The sequence below is a fragment of the Elephas maximus genome, chromosome 16, assembly GCF_024166365.1.
Source record: "Elephas maximus indicus isolate mEleMax1 chromosome 16, mEleMax1 primary haplotype, whole genome shotgun sequence".
Classification (NCBI taxonomy): Eukaryota; Metazoa; Chordata; class Mammalia; order Proboscidea; family Elephantidae; genus Elephas; species Elephas maximus.
The window spans coordinates 68761239-68777550 of record NC_064834.1 but is presented as its reverse complement, the minus strand read 5'-3'; the positions used below and the strand labels follow the sequence as shown (position 1 = coordinate 68777550).

The 16312-nt window shown below is 40.7% G+C and overlaps 1 protein-coding gene across 1 annotated transcript in view; it reads left to right on the top strand.

Annotated features, from left to right (window-relative positions):
• The first annotated feature begins 2757 nt into the window (after positions 1-2757).
• The window catches only part of RAB11FIP2 (RAB11 family interacting protein 2), a 58754-nt gene continuing 45199 nt past the window's right edge, over positions 2758-16312 (top strand). Inside the window, exon 1 of the mRNA XM_049855075.1 lies at positions 2758-3557. Coding sequence (XP_049711032.1) covers positions 3205-3557 — 353 coding nt within the window. The 5' untranslated portion in view covers positions 2758-3204. The remainder of the gene's footprint in view (positions 3558-16312) is intronic.

Genomic DNA, 16312 nt, shown 5'->3' with positions numbered 1-16312 from the left:
ACTTTATGATGTTTATTTTGTTTTTGTAAGTTTCAGGTGTCGAATTATTTCTCCCTGGAGATCTTGATGAGATTCCACCATTGACTGTTTCAGTGAACTCTTTAAAAATCCTTAAGACTATTTCTCTTTAAAGTTGACAGTTGCCCACTCTGGGATCCAGATGCTGTATTTGTAGGACTCTGGTTTTGTTCTGTTTTCCACACATGGCCTTTTCACACACTAGCTCCCAGAGATGGAAAATTCTGCCTCTTTTTTTATGCTTCATAGTAAAATTTCATTTGAATGACTTAAAACCTAGGACTTTTCATCCTAAATGGTATTTAGCTCAGGATTATTCAAGATTTACTTGTAGTTAGGCTCCCTGAAGATCTTGGTAGTAAATTAATCCAGTGTTTCTTTTGGGAGCGCCTACTTTATACAGAACTCACACCAGCTACTATATGGGTAAACAGTACTAAAAAATTGAAATTTATAATAAATGAAGGGAAATTTATAGACACTAGCAAGTGTCAGCAGACTCCTGAAAGAATGTGCTGGAACCTGGGTGGTCTTTGAGGTTTGTAGTCTTATCCTTCAGGCTCAGGGAAGTATCTTCCCTCTAGGAGATTAAATGACTGCATAACGTTACCCCCTCTAAGGTTCTTCAACTGTATAGCTGACTTTGTGACACGAATATATTGGGTCTTCATATCCCCCCATGCAAAAAGCATTTAATGGAAAGAAAAAAAAAACTTTTTTTTAACTTCACTGTTCCTTTTTTTTTTTTTTTTTGTTCCTTAGAGTTTTAAATGCTGCAGCTAGGATCCTGTAAACATGGGGACACCGAGAAAACATGGAGTGCATAAAGTCCTCCTTGAATGAAGACGTTTAAAACCCTGCCTGAAAATAATGAACACAATGCCTTACGTTCGCACAGCCATTTTAAGTTGGAAAAGAGTATTCCCATCTATCATGTTGCTTTACTCTCAAAATCTGTGTAAAGGAGAAAAGGTATTCAGTTATTCAATAAATTGGAGTACCTACTGCATGCCAGGCTCTATGAGGAGAGTCCATAATACCTGTGCTTGAAATTCCCTTGCTGTTACCTAAGACACCAACAGAAGTAAATGCAATAAAAGGTAGTACAAAGGTCCCCCTTATAACTGAGAAGTAGAGAGGCCAATGGAAATAGAGAATTAGGTGCCACACTGCGCTAGGAAATGTACACTATCTCATACCACTCGTCTTAACTCTTTAACAGGTATTTTATCTACAGTTTATTGACAAGGAAACCGAGATTCCCAGAAGCTATCTCCAGCCTCATTCTGGAGGTGTCCATCAGGAGCTTTGTACAAAGCTTTTGCCTCATCATCAGCCATTACCAGTACTTTCTCCGCTGGATTAGGCTAGCACCGGCCCCCCCCCACCCCCAAAAGCGCACAATTAATTTATCCCCATATTCTTCTTTGAACAGAGCTCCCTCCATTCCAACCGCGTTGGTGGCCATTTGGTTTCGGCTTTAGCGCAGGTAAGGCACGCGTGAAGGTCCCCACGATGAAGTAAATGGGCTGTTTGCCTTTCTGAGCTGAAAGGAGTATTACTGGAGTAAAGTCTGTGGGTTTGGCATTCCAAGTTGGGGCAAGGTCTCCAGATGATCTGGGTAGTCTACCAGACTGTGAGTGCCCACAGGGGAGGGCCGCTTTCCATGCTGAGCCTCTGAGTCGACACTGAGTCTTAGACACGATGGAGGCTTCAGTTTTACCCGTGAAGAAAAACTGGAGCCGAAGGAGGGGAAATGACTTGACTAGGGTCGCGCGGAAGAGGTGAGATCGGAATCAGGTCTTCTGACTCCAGTCCAGCGCCTCTCGCGATCTTTATTAACTCATGTGTTAGTCTTGGAATCTTTTGTTATCTGCTTCCCTCTCTCCTTTCGTCTGCGTGCGGATGTCATCTCCAGTCTATTGACAGGTTTCTCTCCTTTCACAGAGGGGTGGAAAAGGGTGTGGGGAAAAGGGTTTTCCGTCAAAAAAAGGGGACCAGTTCCTTCCACCACCACTGATGGAACGCCCGCTCTGTGCCAGGCACCGGGCAACCAGGGGACAGCAAGACGGGTTCCCTGCCTTCAAAAATTGAAATTGGCTCTCTCGCTAGTTTCCAGCAGGTCCCGGGGCCTTGGTTACCTCCTCTCGGGAGCAGTCCCCAGTTCCCCCCCGGGGCTCTCCACCTGGCCTTGCAGGCACCGCACCCAGCACGGTGCCAGGCGCGGGCATCAGGTGCAGCATCCAAACTAGCAGCACCCAGCATGGGGAGGGGTGGCTCTGCAGCCGGCGCCCTCGGTCGCCACGGCAACCAGGGAGGTGCTGACCTCTGACCCTGCGGCCCCTCCGGCCCCGCCCCTTCGCCTTCCCGAGATCAACATGGAGAAGGGCAACCCGGAAGTGCCGCCGCCGCCGCCCGGCCGGTGCTAGGAGCCGCCGGCCCCGCGAGCTCAGGCCCCGCGCCCGCCGCCTCAGCCGGGCCCGTCGGCGTCCTGCCGGCGCCCGCGCCCCGCCCCGCCCCACCCCACCCCCGCGGCCGCCCCCGCCGAGAGGAGGAGCCCAGGCGAGAGGGGGAGGAGGAGGGCGAGGTTTGAGAGAGGGAGCGAGGCCGCCGGCGGTTCGTATTACCCGGGTCGGGCGGAGGAGCCGGGCCGGGCCCGCGGCGAGCGCGGGGCGGGCGGGCGGGCGGCGCGCGGCAGGCGGAGGTGGCCGGGCCGCGAGGAGGCGGCGGGAGCTGGGGCCGCAGGACTCGGGCGGAGGGGGAGCTCGGAAGCCTCTGCTTCCCAAGAGGCCTCCTGCCACCTCTGCAGCCTCCGCCGGGCCCAGGTGGCCGGGTCTCACCTGCCGGCAGGCCCGGGGGCCGCCCGCCGCCGAGACCGGTCTCCGGGGCGGGCGGAGCGGGAAAGTGGAGAGGCGAGGTGCGGGGGTCCGCGGGGAGGCCTGGAGCGCGGCCAGGTGATGGTGGGCCCCTGCTGCTCCGGAGGAAAGGGGACCCCCAGAGCAGCCGTACCCCCGTGCTGCCCCAGGCTGGCGTTTTGACATCATCATCCCCAGGGAAGTGGGCCAGCGCCGAGTTCGCCTGGTGTCCCTTAAGTGCCCTTAAGATGCAGTGATCAAAGCATTAGGCTGTCCCCCGGCGAGGGGCACTGCCTGCGCTTGGGGACTCGGAGCAGAGAAAAAGGGCAGAATGATGCTGTCAGAGCAAGCCCAAAAGTGGTTTCCAACCCACGTGCAGGTCACAGTGCTCCAAGCCAAAGATCTCAAGCCCAAAGGCAAAAGTGGTACCAATGACACGTACACTATCATTCAGCTGGGCAAGGAGAAGTACTCCACCTCTGTAGCTGAGAAAACCCTTGAGCCAGTCTGGAAGGAAGAGGCCTCCTTTGAGCTACCAGGGCTGCTAATGCAGGGGAATCCAGAGAAATACATCCTTTTCCTCATAGTTATGCACAGGTCCCTGGTGGGGCTGGATAAATTTTTAGGGCAGGTGGCAATCAATCTCAATGACATCTTTGAGGACAAACAAAGAAGGAAAACAGAGTAAGTTATGCAATTTATTTTGAATTTGGGGGTGCTTTTTTTTTAAGTATATCTTAGGAGCCTTGGTGGCACACTGGTTAGAGCGCTCGGCTGCTAATCGAACGGCTGGTGGTTGGAACCCATCAGCCGCTCCGCGGGAGAAAGATGTGGCAGAAAGATTTACAGCCTTGGAAACCCTATGGGGTAGTTCTACTCTGTCCTGTAGGGTCGCTCTGAGTGGGAATGGAGTTGATGGCAGTGGGTGGACTTTAAGTATATCTTATTTATGGATTTTCTGTTCTTGGAAATTATTTGTGTATTTGAGGCATTGGTTTTGGGGTTGCAAAAGGACCAGGTTTTAAGCACCATATTTGTTTGCATGGTCCTGAAGTAAAAATAGTCGTTGAAGAGACACTTTTAAATGGAGTCGCTAAAGACCGCTCTCCTCTCATTTCTGTTTGAGGTAAACATTGTTAAATAATCAAATATTTTGCACCGGATTTTAAGCAAATTAACACTGTTTCACTATTTATAAAAGGATTGGATCGCAGTGTTTAACAGCTAAAACTTCACATGTGTAAATTGTTAATGAGTTTTAAACATGAAACTTTTCCGTAAAATGGAACATCAGAAAATGAAATCTGCCAATACAGCATTTTAATATAAACATTGAACTCTGAAGGTGTCAGAGATAAATGACCAAATTTAGAACTCAGTATTTCATTTCAAGACTCTAAACACAGTTGGTCTTTATTTTAACTCGACCATTTTTCAGGGTCTGTACATCTTGGTGAAGTCTAAAGCTGTTAAGAAAAAAAAGTTTTAAAAGTGTGTACAAACATTCTAAACTTTGAACACACTCACAGTATTTTCCTTTGAATATACAATATGTTGAAGCTAGTGTGTTGTGTTAGAATTAGTTTTGCAAAGCTGTCGTGTGTAGGCCATATTAAATGTTCTAAGATTGGAGACAGTTCTTATGATTAAATGATTTAATGACATTTTCAGTGGAAACGTGGTCTTCTATGACTTTCAAGCTTGGGTTAGATATTTTGTAATTAAAAAAAAGCCATAATAAAAGTTAACATAGAATATCATAGCTTAAAGTGAAAAATAGTGTGTTTTCAGAGATAGATACACTCACTGCTTCCCTAAACTTAAAATTTTTCCGGTCCGAGAGAACAGTAAGGTTAATGCAATTAATGAGAGAAAAATACAGGTTGAACTTAAATCTTGAAATTTCCAAGACAGCCTTGATATTTCTTTCAGTCAGGAATTTATTTTCTCTTAAAATTTTTTAAAAATAATAACTTTCTTAAAGTTTATATGAGTTTTTTATGTTTTAAATTCTCTATTGTTCTTTTTTATGCATGTCTGCCTGCAGGCTTCTCTTGACTGGGCTTTTTCTTTTTTTTTAATGAGGTCTTTACCTAAGATTTTTTATATAGAGTAAAAGGGTAGAGAGATAAGAAATAGTAGGAATTCAGGAGGAAAAATAGTAAACATTTAAACTAAGATGAAGATATTTTAAGAAACAGAAAAGGTTAAAAAAAATTGTAAAGTTGAATACATCTCAGTGACTTTAATATCAAAACTATTTGATTCCTAAAAAGTGTCATCTCAGTTTTCTCTGAGTTCATCAGATTTAAAACAAAAAATGGATAATTTCCAAATAATTCGTATTGAATTGCCAGTTTTAAGTGACAGTGTTTTTAGACTTTGAAGTATATCGTAGCTTCAAATTTATTACATTTACAGTCTTTTTAATATTAATGAATAATGTATTACAGGCCTTCTCTGAAATATAAATTTTCCAAGTGAAAGTAGGCCCAAGTGTGAATCCGAAGATACTGAGGATGAAGTAACCTTTTAAAGTTTCTTCTTGTTTTTACTCCTTGTCTTTGGCAGCACCGTAATTACCATAAATTTGGCTATGAGCAGTACTCTAACTAATATCAGAGTCTCTGCCTATAGCAATTCTATACTGGCTATTACATAGAATTCATTAGACCTTTGGGGGGAAAACTGCTTTTAAATATTATCAGTAGGGCTTGTGATGTTGCTGCAATTAAAGTGGTTTTCATATGGTACTGTGCCCTTAACATTTTCCTACTTTGTGGATAAACGGGGACCACGTGCTTCATGAGGTATCTTTATTGATAATACTTCTCATTTTTTAATATATTTAATAGTTTCCTTTTTCCAGCACAGCTGTACATGTGGCGCAGTTAAGAAACAGACTTGGATCACCGGTGTATTGCAAGAAAGATATTTAATATTCTGCACATTGCTGTACCTTGTCAGCATATTCCCAAGTGCTCTGTAGAGAACCAGTGTGAGTGATGAAGGCTGCTAGCTGCTTTAGAAGTCCCATGAAAGTGCTGGGTGTGAGGCTTTTTACTTTTTTGACGCTGAAGACAAGTATTTACAGCCTGTCTTCCAGTTGTGTCGTGATAGGCAAAGAAGCATGATGGCTAAAACCATTATTTTCCGTACTTTTTTTTCTCTTAAGGAGAGGGGAAAAAGGGTCTGTGCCAGAACTCTTTTTGTGGGGCATGGAAAGAGAACTTCTGTATCTCTCGCTTTAATGGGTGCCTGGATTGATTCTGGCACGAGATTTAAGGAAATAATCCAGTGTTTAATAATAGAGTGGTAAAATTGTTCATGCTGTTAGGTAATATCTATCGATTTTTTACAACAGAAGTGGGTGATGTTGGTTTTTTTTTAATGCTCGTGAAAAGTAATGATGCTCAGAGTCCCTGGAGTTAGGTATGGTGCAAACACATGGAGAGTCCAGGCCTGTTGTGTGTGCCTCAGCAGCGCACCTGCGTCCTGGCCTCTGGCACCCTTATTGCCAATCTTGTCCTGTTTCTGACCACACAGCACCAGTTGCTTGGGAACATTTCCCAAATGTGTGGTGGTTTTTACACATGGACCTGTGCCACTAAAAATTGAACTGAAGCCATGTACAGTTTAAATCCAGCACTCCAGAGGTGGAAAAAAAAAAAAATCAACATTAATCCCCTAAGCCCCAAATGCTATGTCTTCATTTTATCTTTTTGAAGCCTGGGAAAACAAATGCTATCTCTGGAATGATTCCTGAAGGTCTCATTAAGACTTCCCTATTAGACCCATTTCAAAATGAAGCAGCTAAAGCTATTTGTCATGCTTACATTTTTAAATATATCTGTGAAAATTCTTTGCAGTTTTTTTTTTTTTTTTGAGATGGGGAAAGATGGAAACTATACTTTATTTACAGTTTGCATTCAAACACTGACTTGCTTTTTTCTTTAAGAGTTACCTAAGTCTTTGGAGTTCTTTAGCAAAAAAAAAGAAAGAAAGAAAAACCCACACACAGGAGTTATAGCTTGATTGTGTTATGAATATGTTTCTAGAAACAAATTCAGTAAGGTTTATTTTTAGTGCAGGGAAAATTGCCCTCAAGGAGCTTATACTCTAGCAATGGAGTATGTGTGTTGTCTTCATCTTCGGCTGTCATGTCTCCTGACTACATACTCAACCATTGTCATCAAGTCTTTTCCAACTTGTAGTGACCCTATGGACAGAGTAGAACTAACTGCCCCATAGAGTTTCCAAGGAGCACCTGGTGGATTTGAACTACCAACCCTTTGGTTAGCAGCCATAGTTCTTAACCACTGTGCCACCAGAGCGTCCTGACTACATCCAGCATCCTGTAATATGTGACCAGTTATGTTTTTAACCTTAATAACATGTGGTTCATCGAATGAGAACTTCCATTTTCCTGCAGATGTTATTCTTTGACTTTGGAATTTTTACTCATTGACTTTAGTCCGACATGGAAAATTACTTATCCTCTGTGCCTTGGTTTCCTTGTCTATGAAATAAGGGTGTTAAGTAGGTAGTTTATTTGGTCTTATTTCTAAGATTTGATTAATTTTGATTACCCTCCCTCCCTTTAACTGAGTGATTAGTTTTCTTAGATTTGCTGTGATTTGTTACATGAGAATCTTATGTGCTGCTTTGTTGTTGGTTTTTATTTTTGGTATTTGTTGCAAAGTGTGTTCACCTGTTTTCTGTGTAGCCCGATGATGTTACAGAATGTTTCTGAGGTACCATCCATCAAAAGTAGTCCCCCCCGCCCTTTAAAAATGGCTCTGTTTTCCACAGCTCTGACTTAATAACTGGGCACGTAACCTTATTTCATTTCCAGACTTTTTGAGTGCTCAATTTTGTGTTGTTCAAGGTTCTGTATTCCAGAGAGTTTATTGCTGTGATTTCTTATTTCTAATCCCAGTGTCTTCAGATTTTATCATCTGCCTCAGATTAGGGATTTTCTCAATTTAGGGTCTCAGGTTAATGCTGTCTATTATAAAATATCCTATTCTTTAAAAAAAAAAAAAATCCTTTTCCAGATGTAACTAGATCTTAATTGGTTGAATTGCTCCAATTTAGCTAACCAAGAAAATGTTTTTCTTGTGTGTTGCTTAAGAATTTATGAGAATGATCAATGTAGAAGACACGCTCATAGAGCTGAAGTTTATTATGAAGATGAAATGTGTTTTTAGGTACATATTGGACCTCAAGATTTTCAATTTTAGGAAAAGGGATTCCAGTATCCCAGGTCGAGTCGGTACCCTATAGGATAGGGTAGAACAGCCCCGTAGGGTTTCCAATGAGCAACTGGTGGATTTGAACTTCTGACCTTTTGATTGGCAGCGGAGCTCTTAACCACTGACCCATCAGGGCTCCAATGAAAAGAATAACCCAAAAACCAAACCCAGCGTTGTCGAGTTGATTCCGACTCATAGCGACCCTATAGGACAGAGTAGAACTGCCCCATAGAGTTTCCAAGGCGTGCCTGGCAGATTCGAACTGCCAAACCTTTGGTTAGCAGCTGTAGCACTTAACCACGGAAATACCTAGATGAACTCAGAAGTATCTTCCACTTCTAGGATTCAGTGGAAATATAGCAACTTCCCACTGGTTACTTTGATTGATAATGGAAGTCAGTGAGGCACCTGTATTTCTGTTGATGAAGGAAGAATTATAAATGTAAAGAACTTCCCTTACAAAGCTGATTTTTCTCAGATCGTAAAGGAGTGACAGTGTTCCTTCCTGCTCTAGAGCCTAAAACTGGTCATAAGCATTAGACTCTTATTGTTTATTTTATGTAATGTGCTATGATAGTCTTAAGTTCTTGGTAGGAATGGATTTTCACTGATTTGTTCCCATTATTTTGCTTGGTTCTCATTTAGTGAGAATTAGCGTTAACTAGAGCCTCATGAACATAATTCCCAGCTAATTCAAGACTTTTGTGGATTTTGAAGGTTGTTTGGAAGGATGTAAGTTTAGTTGCTTTGGTCATCTTTGCCAAAGATGAGGGAAGACTCTTGGAATGTGTTGTAGTATTTTATTTAAGCTTAGGATCTCTGAATGGCCTGTATATCAAAGCAAGGGAAAAATAATGTCTTTGGGATGTACTTTTTCTTTCAAATCTATGTAGATTTTAATTATTTAATAATATTTGTTATTCTGGACCAGAGGAGCCCTGGTGATGCAGTGGTTAAGTGCCTGGCTACTAATTGAAAGGTTGGTGATTCAAACCCACCAGCCACCCCACAGGAGAAAGATGTGGCAGTCTGCTTCCGTAAAGATTACAACCTCGGAAACCCTATTGGGCAGTTTTTCTCTGTCCTGTAGGGTGGCTATGAGTCAGAATCAGCTTGATAGCAATGTTTTTTTTCTTTTTTTAAAATTATGTACCAACCTTAATTAAGGAACTTTGGAATATTTACCTTGAGTTTGGGGATACAGCTAGTAGAATAAAAAAAGGATATATAAAACTCCCTTAATGTAGATTTGTCAGAATGATGACTGTATGCATATATTAAACATTTTAAGATTGCCCTGCATTTTGACTCCTCTTGAGAAGTCCTAGAACGGGGCAGTGGCTAGGATGGCAGCCTATTCTAGGGCCTTTGAGTGCCCAGTGCCTCTGTAGTTGCCAGAGTTTCAGTTGTTGGAGTCAGACTTCCTGGATCATGGGAGGTACTTTTAGAATTGTCATTTGTTAGCCTTATTCAAATATTTCATCTAATAAGTGTATATTCAATTACTATTTAACTGTTTTAATTTCCTGGAGTGGTAGGCAAGAATTTGCAAAGTAGTCTCTTGCTGAAAAAAAAAAAACAAAAAAACAGTGGGATAAGACTGATGATAATATAGGTGAGTGTGTTTTATCTTTTCTCATTCTAAAGTACTTCTCAAAGAATGAAGTTCCAATCTATTCAGAAGTGATTGAATACTTTGTGTAATTATTTAAATGTATTAATGTACAGTTCACCTTAAATATCCCACCCTAGGCCATTTAGACTGTAGTCAGTTGGTGTGTATATCCTGGGCAGCTTCTCCTCCCTGTGAACCAGTAAACCAGCCTTCCACCTGATGGCTACTAAATGTAATCTTTTGGCATAGCCTGTTGGTAACAATGAGAAAGAACTAATGTTAAATTAGATCAGAGTTCCTTTGTAGCTAAGAAAATTTGTTACACTTGATTAGAGCTATATTTAAATAATAACCTGTCTGCAGGAATGAATATTAAGCTTCTTTGTTAAGTAATGTAGAAACATTGTAGAAATTCTCTTCTAGGCTTCATTTTGCAGGGTTTTTTTTTTTTTACATAATTTTTGTTGTGCTTTAGGTGAACGTTTACAAACAAGTCAGTCTCTCACACAAAAACCCATATACACCTTGCTACACACTCCCAATTACTCTCCCCCTAATGAGACAGCCTGCTCTCTCCCTCTACTCTCTCTTTTCGTGTCCATTTCGCCAACTTCTAACCCCCTCCAGGATGGAGATGCCAACATAGTCTCAAGTGTCCACCTGATCCAATAAGCTCACTCCTCACCAGCATCCCTCTCCAACCCATTGTCCAGTCCAATCCATGTCTGAAGAGTTGGCTTCGGGAATGGTTCCTGTCCTGAGCCAACAGAAGGTCTGGGGGCCATGAACACCTGGGTCCTTCTAGTCTCAGTCAGACCATTAAGTCTGGTCTTATGAGAATTTGGGGTCTGCATCCCACTGCTCTCCTGCTCCCTCAGGAGTTCTCTGTTGTGTTCCCTGTGAGGGCAGTCATCGGTTGTAGCCAGGCAACATCTAGTTCTTCTGGTCTCAGGATGATGTAGTCTCTGGTTCATGTGACCCTTTCTGTCTCTTGGGCTCATAATTACCTTGTGTCCTTGGTATTCTTCATTCTCCTTTGATCCAGGTGGAATGAGACCAATTGATTCATCTTAGATGGCTGCTTCCTAGTGTTTAAGACCCCATATGCCACTCTTCAAAGTGGGATTAAAAAAAAAAAAAAACCATTGCCACCAAGTCGATTCCAGCTCATAGCGACCCTCAAAGTGGGATGCAGAATGATTTCTTAATAGATTTTATTATGCCAATTGACTTAGGTGTCCCCTGAAACCATGGTCCCCAGACCCCTGCCCCTGCTACGCTGCCTTTCAAAGCATTCAGTTTATTCAGGAAACTTCTTTGCTTTTGGTTTAGTCCAATTGTGCTGACCTCCCCTGTATTGTGTGCTGTCTTTCCCTTCACCTAAAGTAGTTCTTACCTACTATCTAATTAGTGAATGCCCTTCTCCCACCCTCTCTCCCTCCCTCCTCTCGTAACCACAAAAGAATGTTTTCTTCTCAGTTTAAACTATTTCTCAGGTTCTTATAGTAGTGGTCTTATACAATATTTGTCCTTTTGCAACTGACTGATTTCACTCAGCATAATGCCTTCCAGGTTCCTCCATGTTATGAAATGTTTCACAGATTCATCACTGTTCCTTATCGATGCGTAGTATTCCATTGTGTGAATATACCATAGTTTATCCATTCATCCGTTGATGAAGTCTTTGGATGAGCATAAGTGTTTGATTTTTAGGAGCTCCCAGTTATCTAGTTTTTCTTTTACATTCTTTATAATGTTTTGTATACTGTTTATGCCGTGTGTTAGGGCTCCTAACGTTGTCCCTATTTTTTCTTCCATGATCTTTATCATTTTAGATTTTATGTTTAGGTCTTTAATCCATTTTGAGTTAGTTTTTGTGCATGGAGTGAGGTATGGGTCTTGTTTCATTTTTTTGCTGATGGATATCCGATTATGCCAGCACCATTTGTTAAAAAGACTGTCTTTTCCCCATTTAACTGTTTTTGGGCCTTTGTCAAATATCAGCTGCTCATATGTGGATGGATTTATATCTGGATTCTCAATTCTGTTCCATTGGCCCATGTATCTGTTGTACCAGCACCAGGCTGTTTTGATTACTGTGGCAGTATAATAGGTTCTAAAATCAGGTAAAGGAAGGCGTCCCACTTTGTTCTTCTTTTTCAGTAATGCCTTATTTATCCAGAGCCTCTTTCCCTTCCATATGAAATTGGTGATTTGTTTCTCCATCTCATTAAAGAATGTCGTTGGGATTTGGATTGGAATTGCATTAAATATATAGATCACTTTCGGTAGAATAGACATTTTTCTCATGTTAAGTCTTCCTATCCACGAGCAAGGTATGTTCTTCCACTTATGTAAGCCTCTTCTTTTTTTGCAGAACTGTACTGTAGTTTCCTTTGTATAAGTCTTTTACGTCTTTGGTAGGATTTATTCCTAAGTAATTTATCCTCCTGGGGGCCACTGTAAATGGCATTGACCTGGTGATTTCCCCTTCGATGTTCTTCTTCTTGGCATAGAGGAACCCAACTAATTTTTGTATGTTTATCTTGTATCCAGATACTCTGCTGAACTCTTCTATTAGTTTCAGTAGTTTTCTGGAGGATTCCTTAGGGTTTTCTGTGTGTAAGATCGTGTCATCAGCAAATAGAGATACTTTTACTTCTTCCGTGCCAATCTGGATGCCCTTTATTTCTTTACCTAGCCTAATTGCTCTGGCTAGGATCTCCAGCACAATGTTGAATAAGAGTGGTGATAAAGGGCATCCTTGTCTGGTTCCCTATCTCAGTGGGAATGTTTTCAGGCTCTCTCCATTTAGGGTGATGTTGGCTTTGTATAAATGCCCTTTATTATGTTGAGAAATTTTCCTTCTATTCCTATTTTGCTGAGAGTTTTTATCATGAATAAGTGTTGAACTTTGTCAAATGCCTTTTCTGCATCAATTGATAAAATCATGTGGTTCTTGTCTTTTATTTATGTGGTGGATTATATTAATTGTTTTTCTAATGTTGAACCATCCCTGCATACCTGGTATGAATCCCACTTGGTCATGGTGAATTATTTTCTTGATATGTTGTTGAATTCTATTGGCTAGAATTTTGTTGAGGATTTTTGCATCTACATTCATGAGGGATATATGTCTATCATTTTCTTTTCTTGTGGTGTCTTTACCTGGTTTTGGTATCAGGGATATGGCGGCTTCATAGAATGAGTTAGGTAGTATTCCGTCCTTTTCTATGCTCTGAAATACCTTTAGTAGTAGTGGTGTTAACTCTTCTCTGAAACTTTGGTAGAACTCTGCAGTGAAGCCGTCAGGACCAGGGCTTTTTGGGGGGGGAGTTTTTTCATTACCTTTTCAATCTCTTCTTTTGTTATGGGTCTATTTAGTTGTTCTACCTCTGTTTGTGTTAGTTTAGGTAGGTAGTGTGTTTCTAGGAATTCATCCATTTCTTCTAGGTTTTCAAATTTGAGTATAGTTTTTCATAGTAATCTGATATGATTCTTTTAATTTCAGTTGAGTCTGTTGTAATATCGCCCATCTCATTTCTTATTCTGGTTATTTGCTTCCTCTCCTGTTTTTCTTTTGTTAATTTGGCCAGTGGTTTATCAATTTTGTTGATTTTTTCAAAAAACTAGCTTTTGGTCTTGTTAATTCTTTCAGTTGTTTTTCTGTTTTCTATTTCATTTAGTTCAGCTCTAATTTTTATTATTTGTTTTCTTCGGGTGCCTGTGGGTTTCTTTTGTTGCTCTCTTTCTATTTGTTGAAGTTGTAGGGATAGTTCTTTGATTTGGGCCCTTTCTTCTTTTTGGATGTGTGCATTTATTGATATAAATTGGCCTCTGAGCGCCGCTTTTGCGGTGTCCCAAAGATTCTGATAGCAAGTGTTTTCATTCTCATTGGATTCTCTGAATTTCTTTATTTCATCCTTAATGTCTTCTATAATCCAGTCTTTTTTGAGCAGAGTATTGTTCAGTTTCCAAGTGTTTGATTTCTTTTCCCTGCTTTTCCTGTTATTGATTTCCACTTTTATGGCCTTATGGTCAGAGAAGATGCTTTGTAATATTTCAGTGTTTTGGATTCTGCTCAGGCTTGCTTTATGACCTAATATGTGGTCTATTCTAGAGAATGTTCCATGTGCACTAGAAAAGAAAGTATACTTGGTTGCTGTTGGGTGGAGTGTTCTGTATATGTCTACGAGGTCAAGTTGGTTGATTGTGGCATTTAGATCTTCCATGTCTTTATTGTGCTTCTTTCTGGATGTCCTGTCCTTCACCGAAAATGGTGTGTTGAAGTCTCCTACTATTATTATGGAGCTGTCTGTCTCACTTTTCAATGCTGATAGAGCTTGTTTTATGTATCTTGCAGCCCTGTCATTGGGTGCATAAATATTTAATAGGGTTATATCTTCTTGGCGTATTGTCTCTTTAATCATTATATAGTGTCCTTCCTTATCCTTTCTGATGGATTTAACTTTAAAGTCTATTTTGTCAGAAATTAATATTGCCTTTCCTGCTCTTTTTTGATTGTTGTTTGCTTGATATATTTTTTTCCATCCTTTGAGTTTTAGTTTGTTTGTGTCTGTAAGTCTAAGGTGTGTCTCTTGTAGGCAGCATATAGATGGATCTTGTTTTTTAATCCATTCTGCCACTTTCTGTCTCTTTATTGGTACATTTAGTCCATTTACATTCAGGGTAATTATGGATAGGGATGAATTTAGTGCTATCATTTTGATGTCTTCTTTTGTGTGTTGACAGTTTCTTTTTCCCACTTGATTTTACGTGCTGAGTAGATTTTCTTTATATATTGTCCTTTCCTCATATTTGTTGTTGATTTTGTTTCTGCTGAGTCTGTATTTTTCCCTTGCATTTTATTTTGATGAGGAGGATAGTTTGTCTCTGTTGTGGTTACCTTATTATTTACCCCTAATTTTTCTAAATTTAAAACTAACTTTTATTTCTTTGTATCGCCGTATCTTCCTCTCCATATGGAAGGTGTATGATTACATTTCTTAGTCCCTCTTTGTTATTTTAACGTTGTCTTCTCTTATATAATAACATCGCCGTTATCCTGTTTTGGGCTTTTTTTTTTTTTAATCTTTGTTTTTTTGGTTTTCGCCGTCTCGGTTGACTTCTGGTTGCTCTGTCCAGTGTTCTAGTCTTGGGTTCATACCTGATATTATTGATTTTCTAACCAAAGAACTCCCTTTAGTATTTCTTGTAGTTTTGGTTTGGTTTGTATGAATTCCCTCAACTTGTGTTTATCTGTAAATATCTTAATTTCACCTTCATATTTAAGAGACAGTTTTGATGGATATATGATTCTTGGCAGGCAATTTTTTTCCTTCAATTTTTTAAATATGTCATCCCATTGTCTTCTTGGCTGCATAGTTTCTGCTGAGTAGTCCGAGCTTATTCTTACTGGCTCCCCTTTGTAGGTGGCTTTTATCCCTTGCTGCTCTTATAATTCTCTATCTTTGGTTTTGGCAAGCTTGGTTATAATATGTCTTGGTGACTTTCGTTTAAGATCTACCTTATGTGGAGTTCGATGAGCATCTTGGATAGATATCTTCTCATCTTTCACAATATCAGGGAAGTTTTCTGCCAACAAATCTTCAACAATTTTCTCTGTATCTTCTGTTATCCCTCCCTGTTCTGGTACTCCAGTCACTCATAGGTTATTTCTCTTGATAGAGTCCCACATGATTCTTCATTTTTTTTTTAATTCTCTTATCTGATTTTTCTTCAAATATATTAGTGCCAAGTGATTTATCTTTGAGGTCAGAAATTCTAGCTTCTACTTGCTCAGTTCTGCTCCTCTGACTTTGTATTGAGTTGTCTAATTCTGTAAATTTATTGTTAATCTTCTGAATTTCTAATTGCTGTCTGTCTATGGATTTTTCCAGCTTATTAAACCTTTCATTATGTTCCTGAATAATTTTTCTAATTTCTTCAGTTGCTATATCTGTGTGTTCCTTGGCTTGTTCTGTGTATTGCCTCATTTCCTTCCTGATGTCTTGAAGGGTTCTGTATATTAAACTTTTGTATTCTGCATCTGGTAATTCCAGGAATGCACTTTCATCCAGAAGATCCCTGGATTCTTTGTTTTGAGAGCCTGTTGAGGTGATCACGGTCTGTTTCTTTATGTGACTTGATATTGACTGTTGTCTCTGAGCCATCTCTAAGTTATTGTATTAGTTTATGCTTGCTTACTGTGTTGTAGCTGCTTGCTTTGTTTTGGTATACCCGTATGGGTTGCTTGAGTGAGCTAGCTTGATTATTTTCGCCTTTGGAGCCCTGGTGTCCTGTCCCCAGCTGGCTAAAGCTGTTATCAGGTATATCAGTCTAGGAATCCATTCAGGAATTCAGCTCAGGTTTCCAGGTAGCTGATATCAAGTGTGTGGTACAGGCTCTGTCCTACAGTCTTAGAAGGGCAGGGGCGATTGGTGTATATACCTGTATCTGATTGCAGCAGGGTGTCATGCTCTGAACAAGGCAGGGGGCTGAGAACTGACCCCCAAGTGTCTCTGAGGAAAACGCGTCCCTGTTCCCCAGAGCGTGCAGGTGGGTGGGTT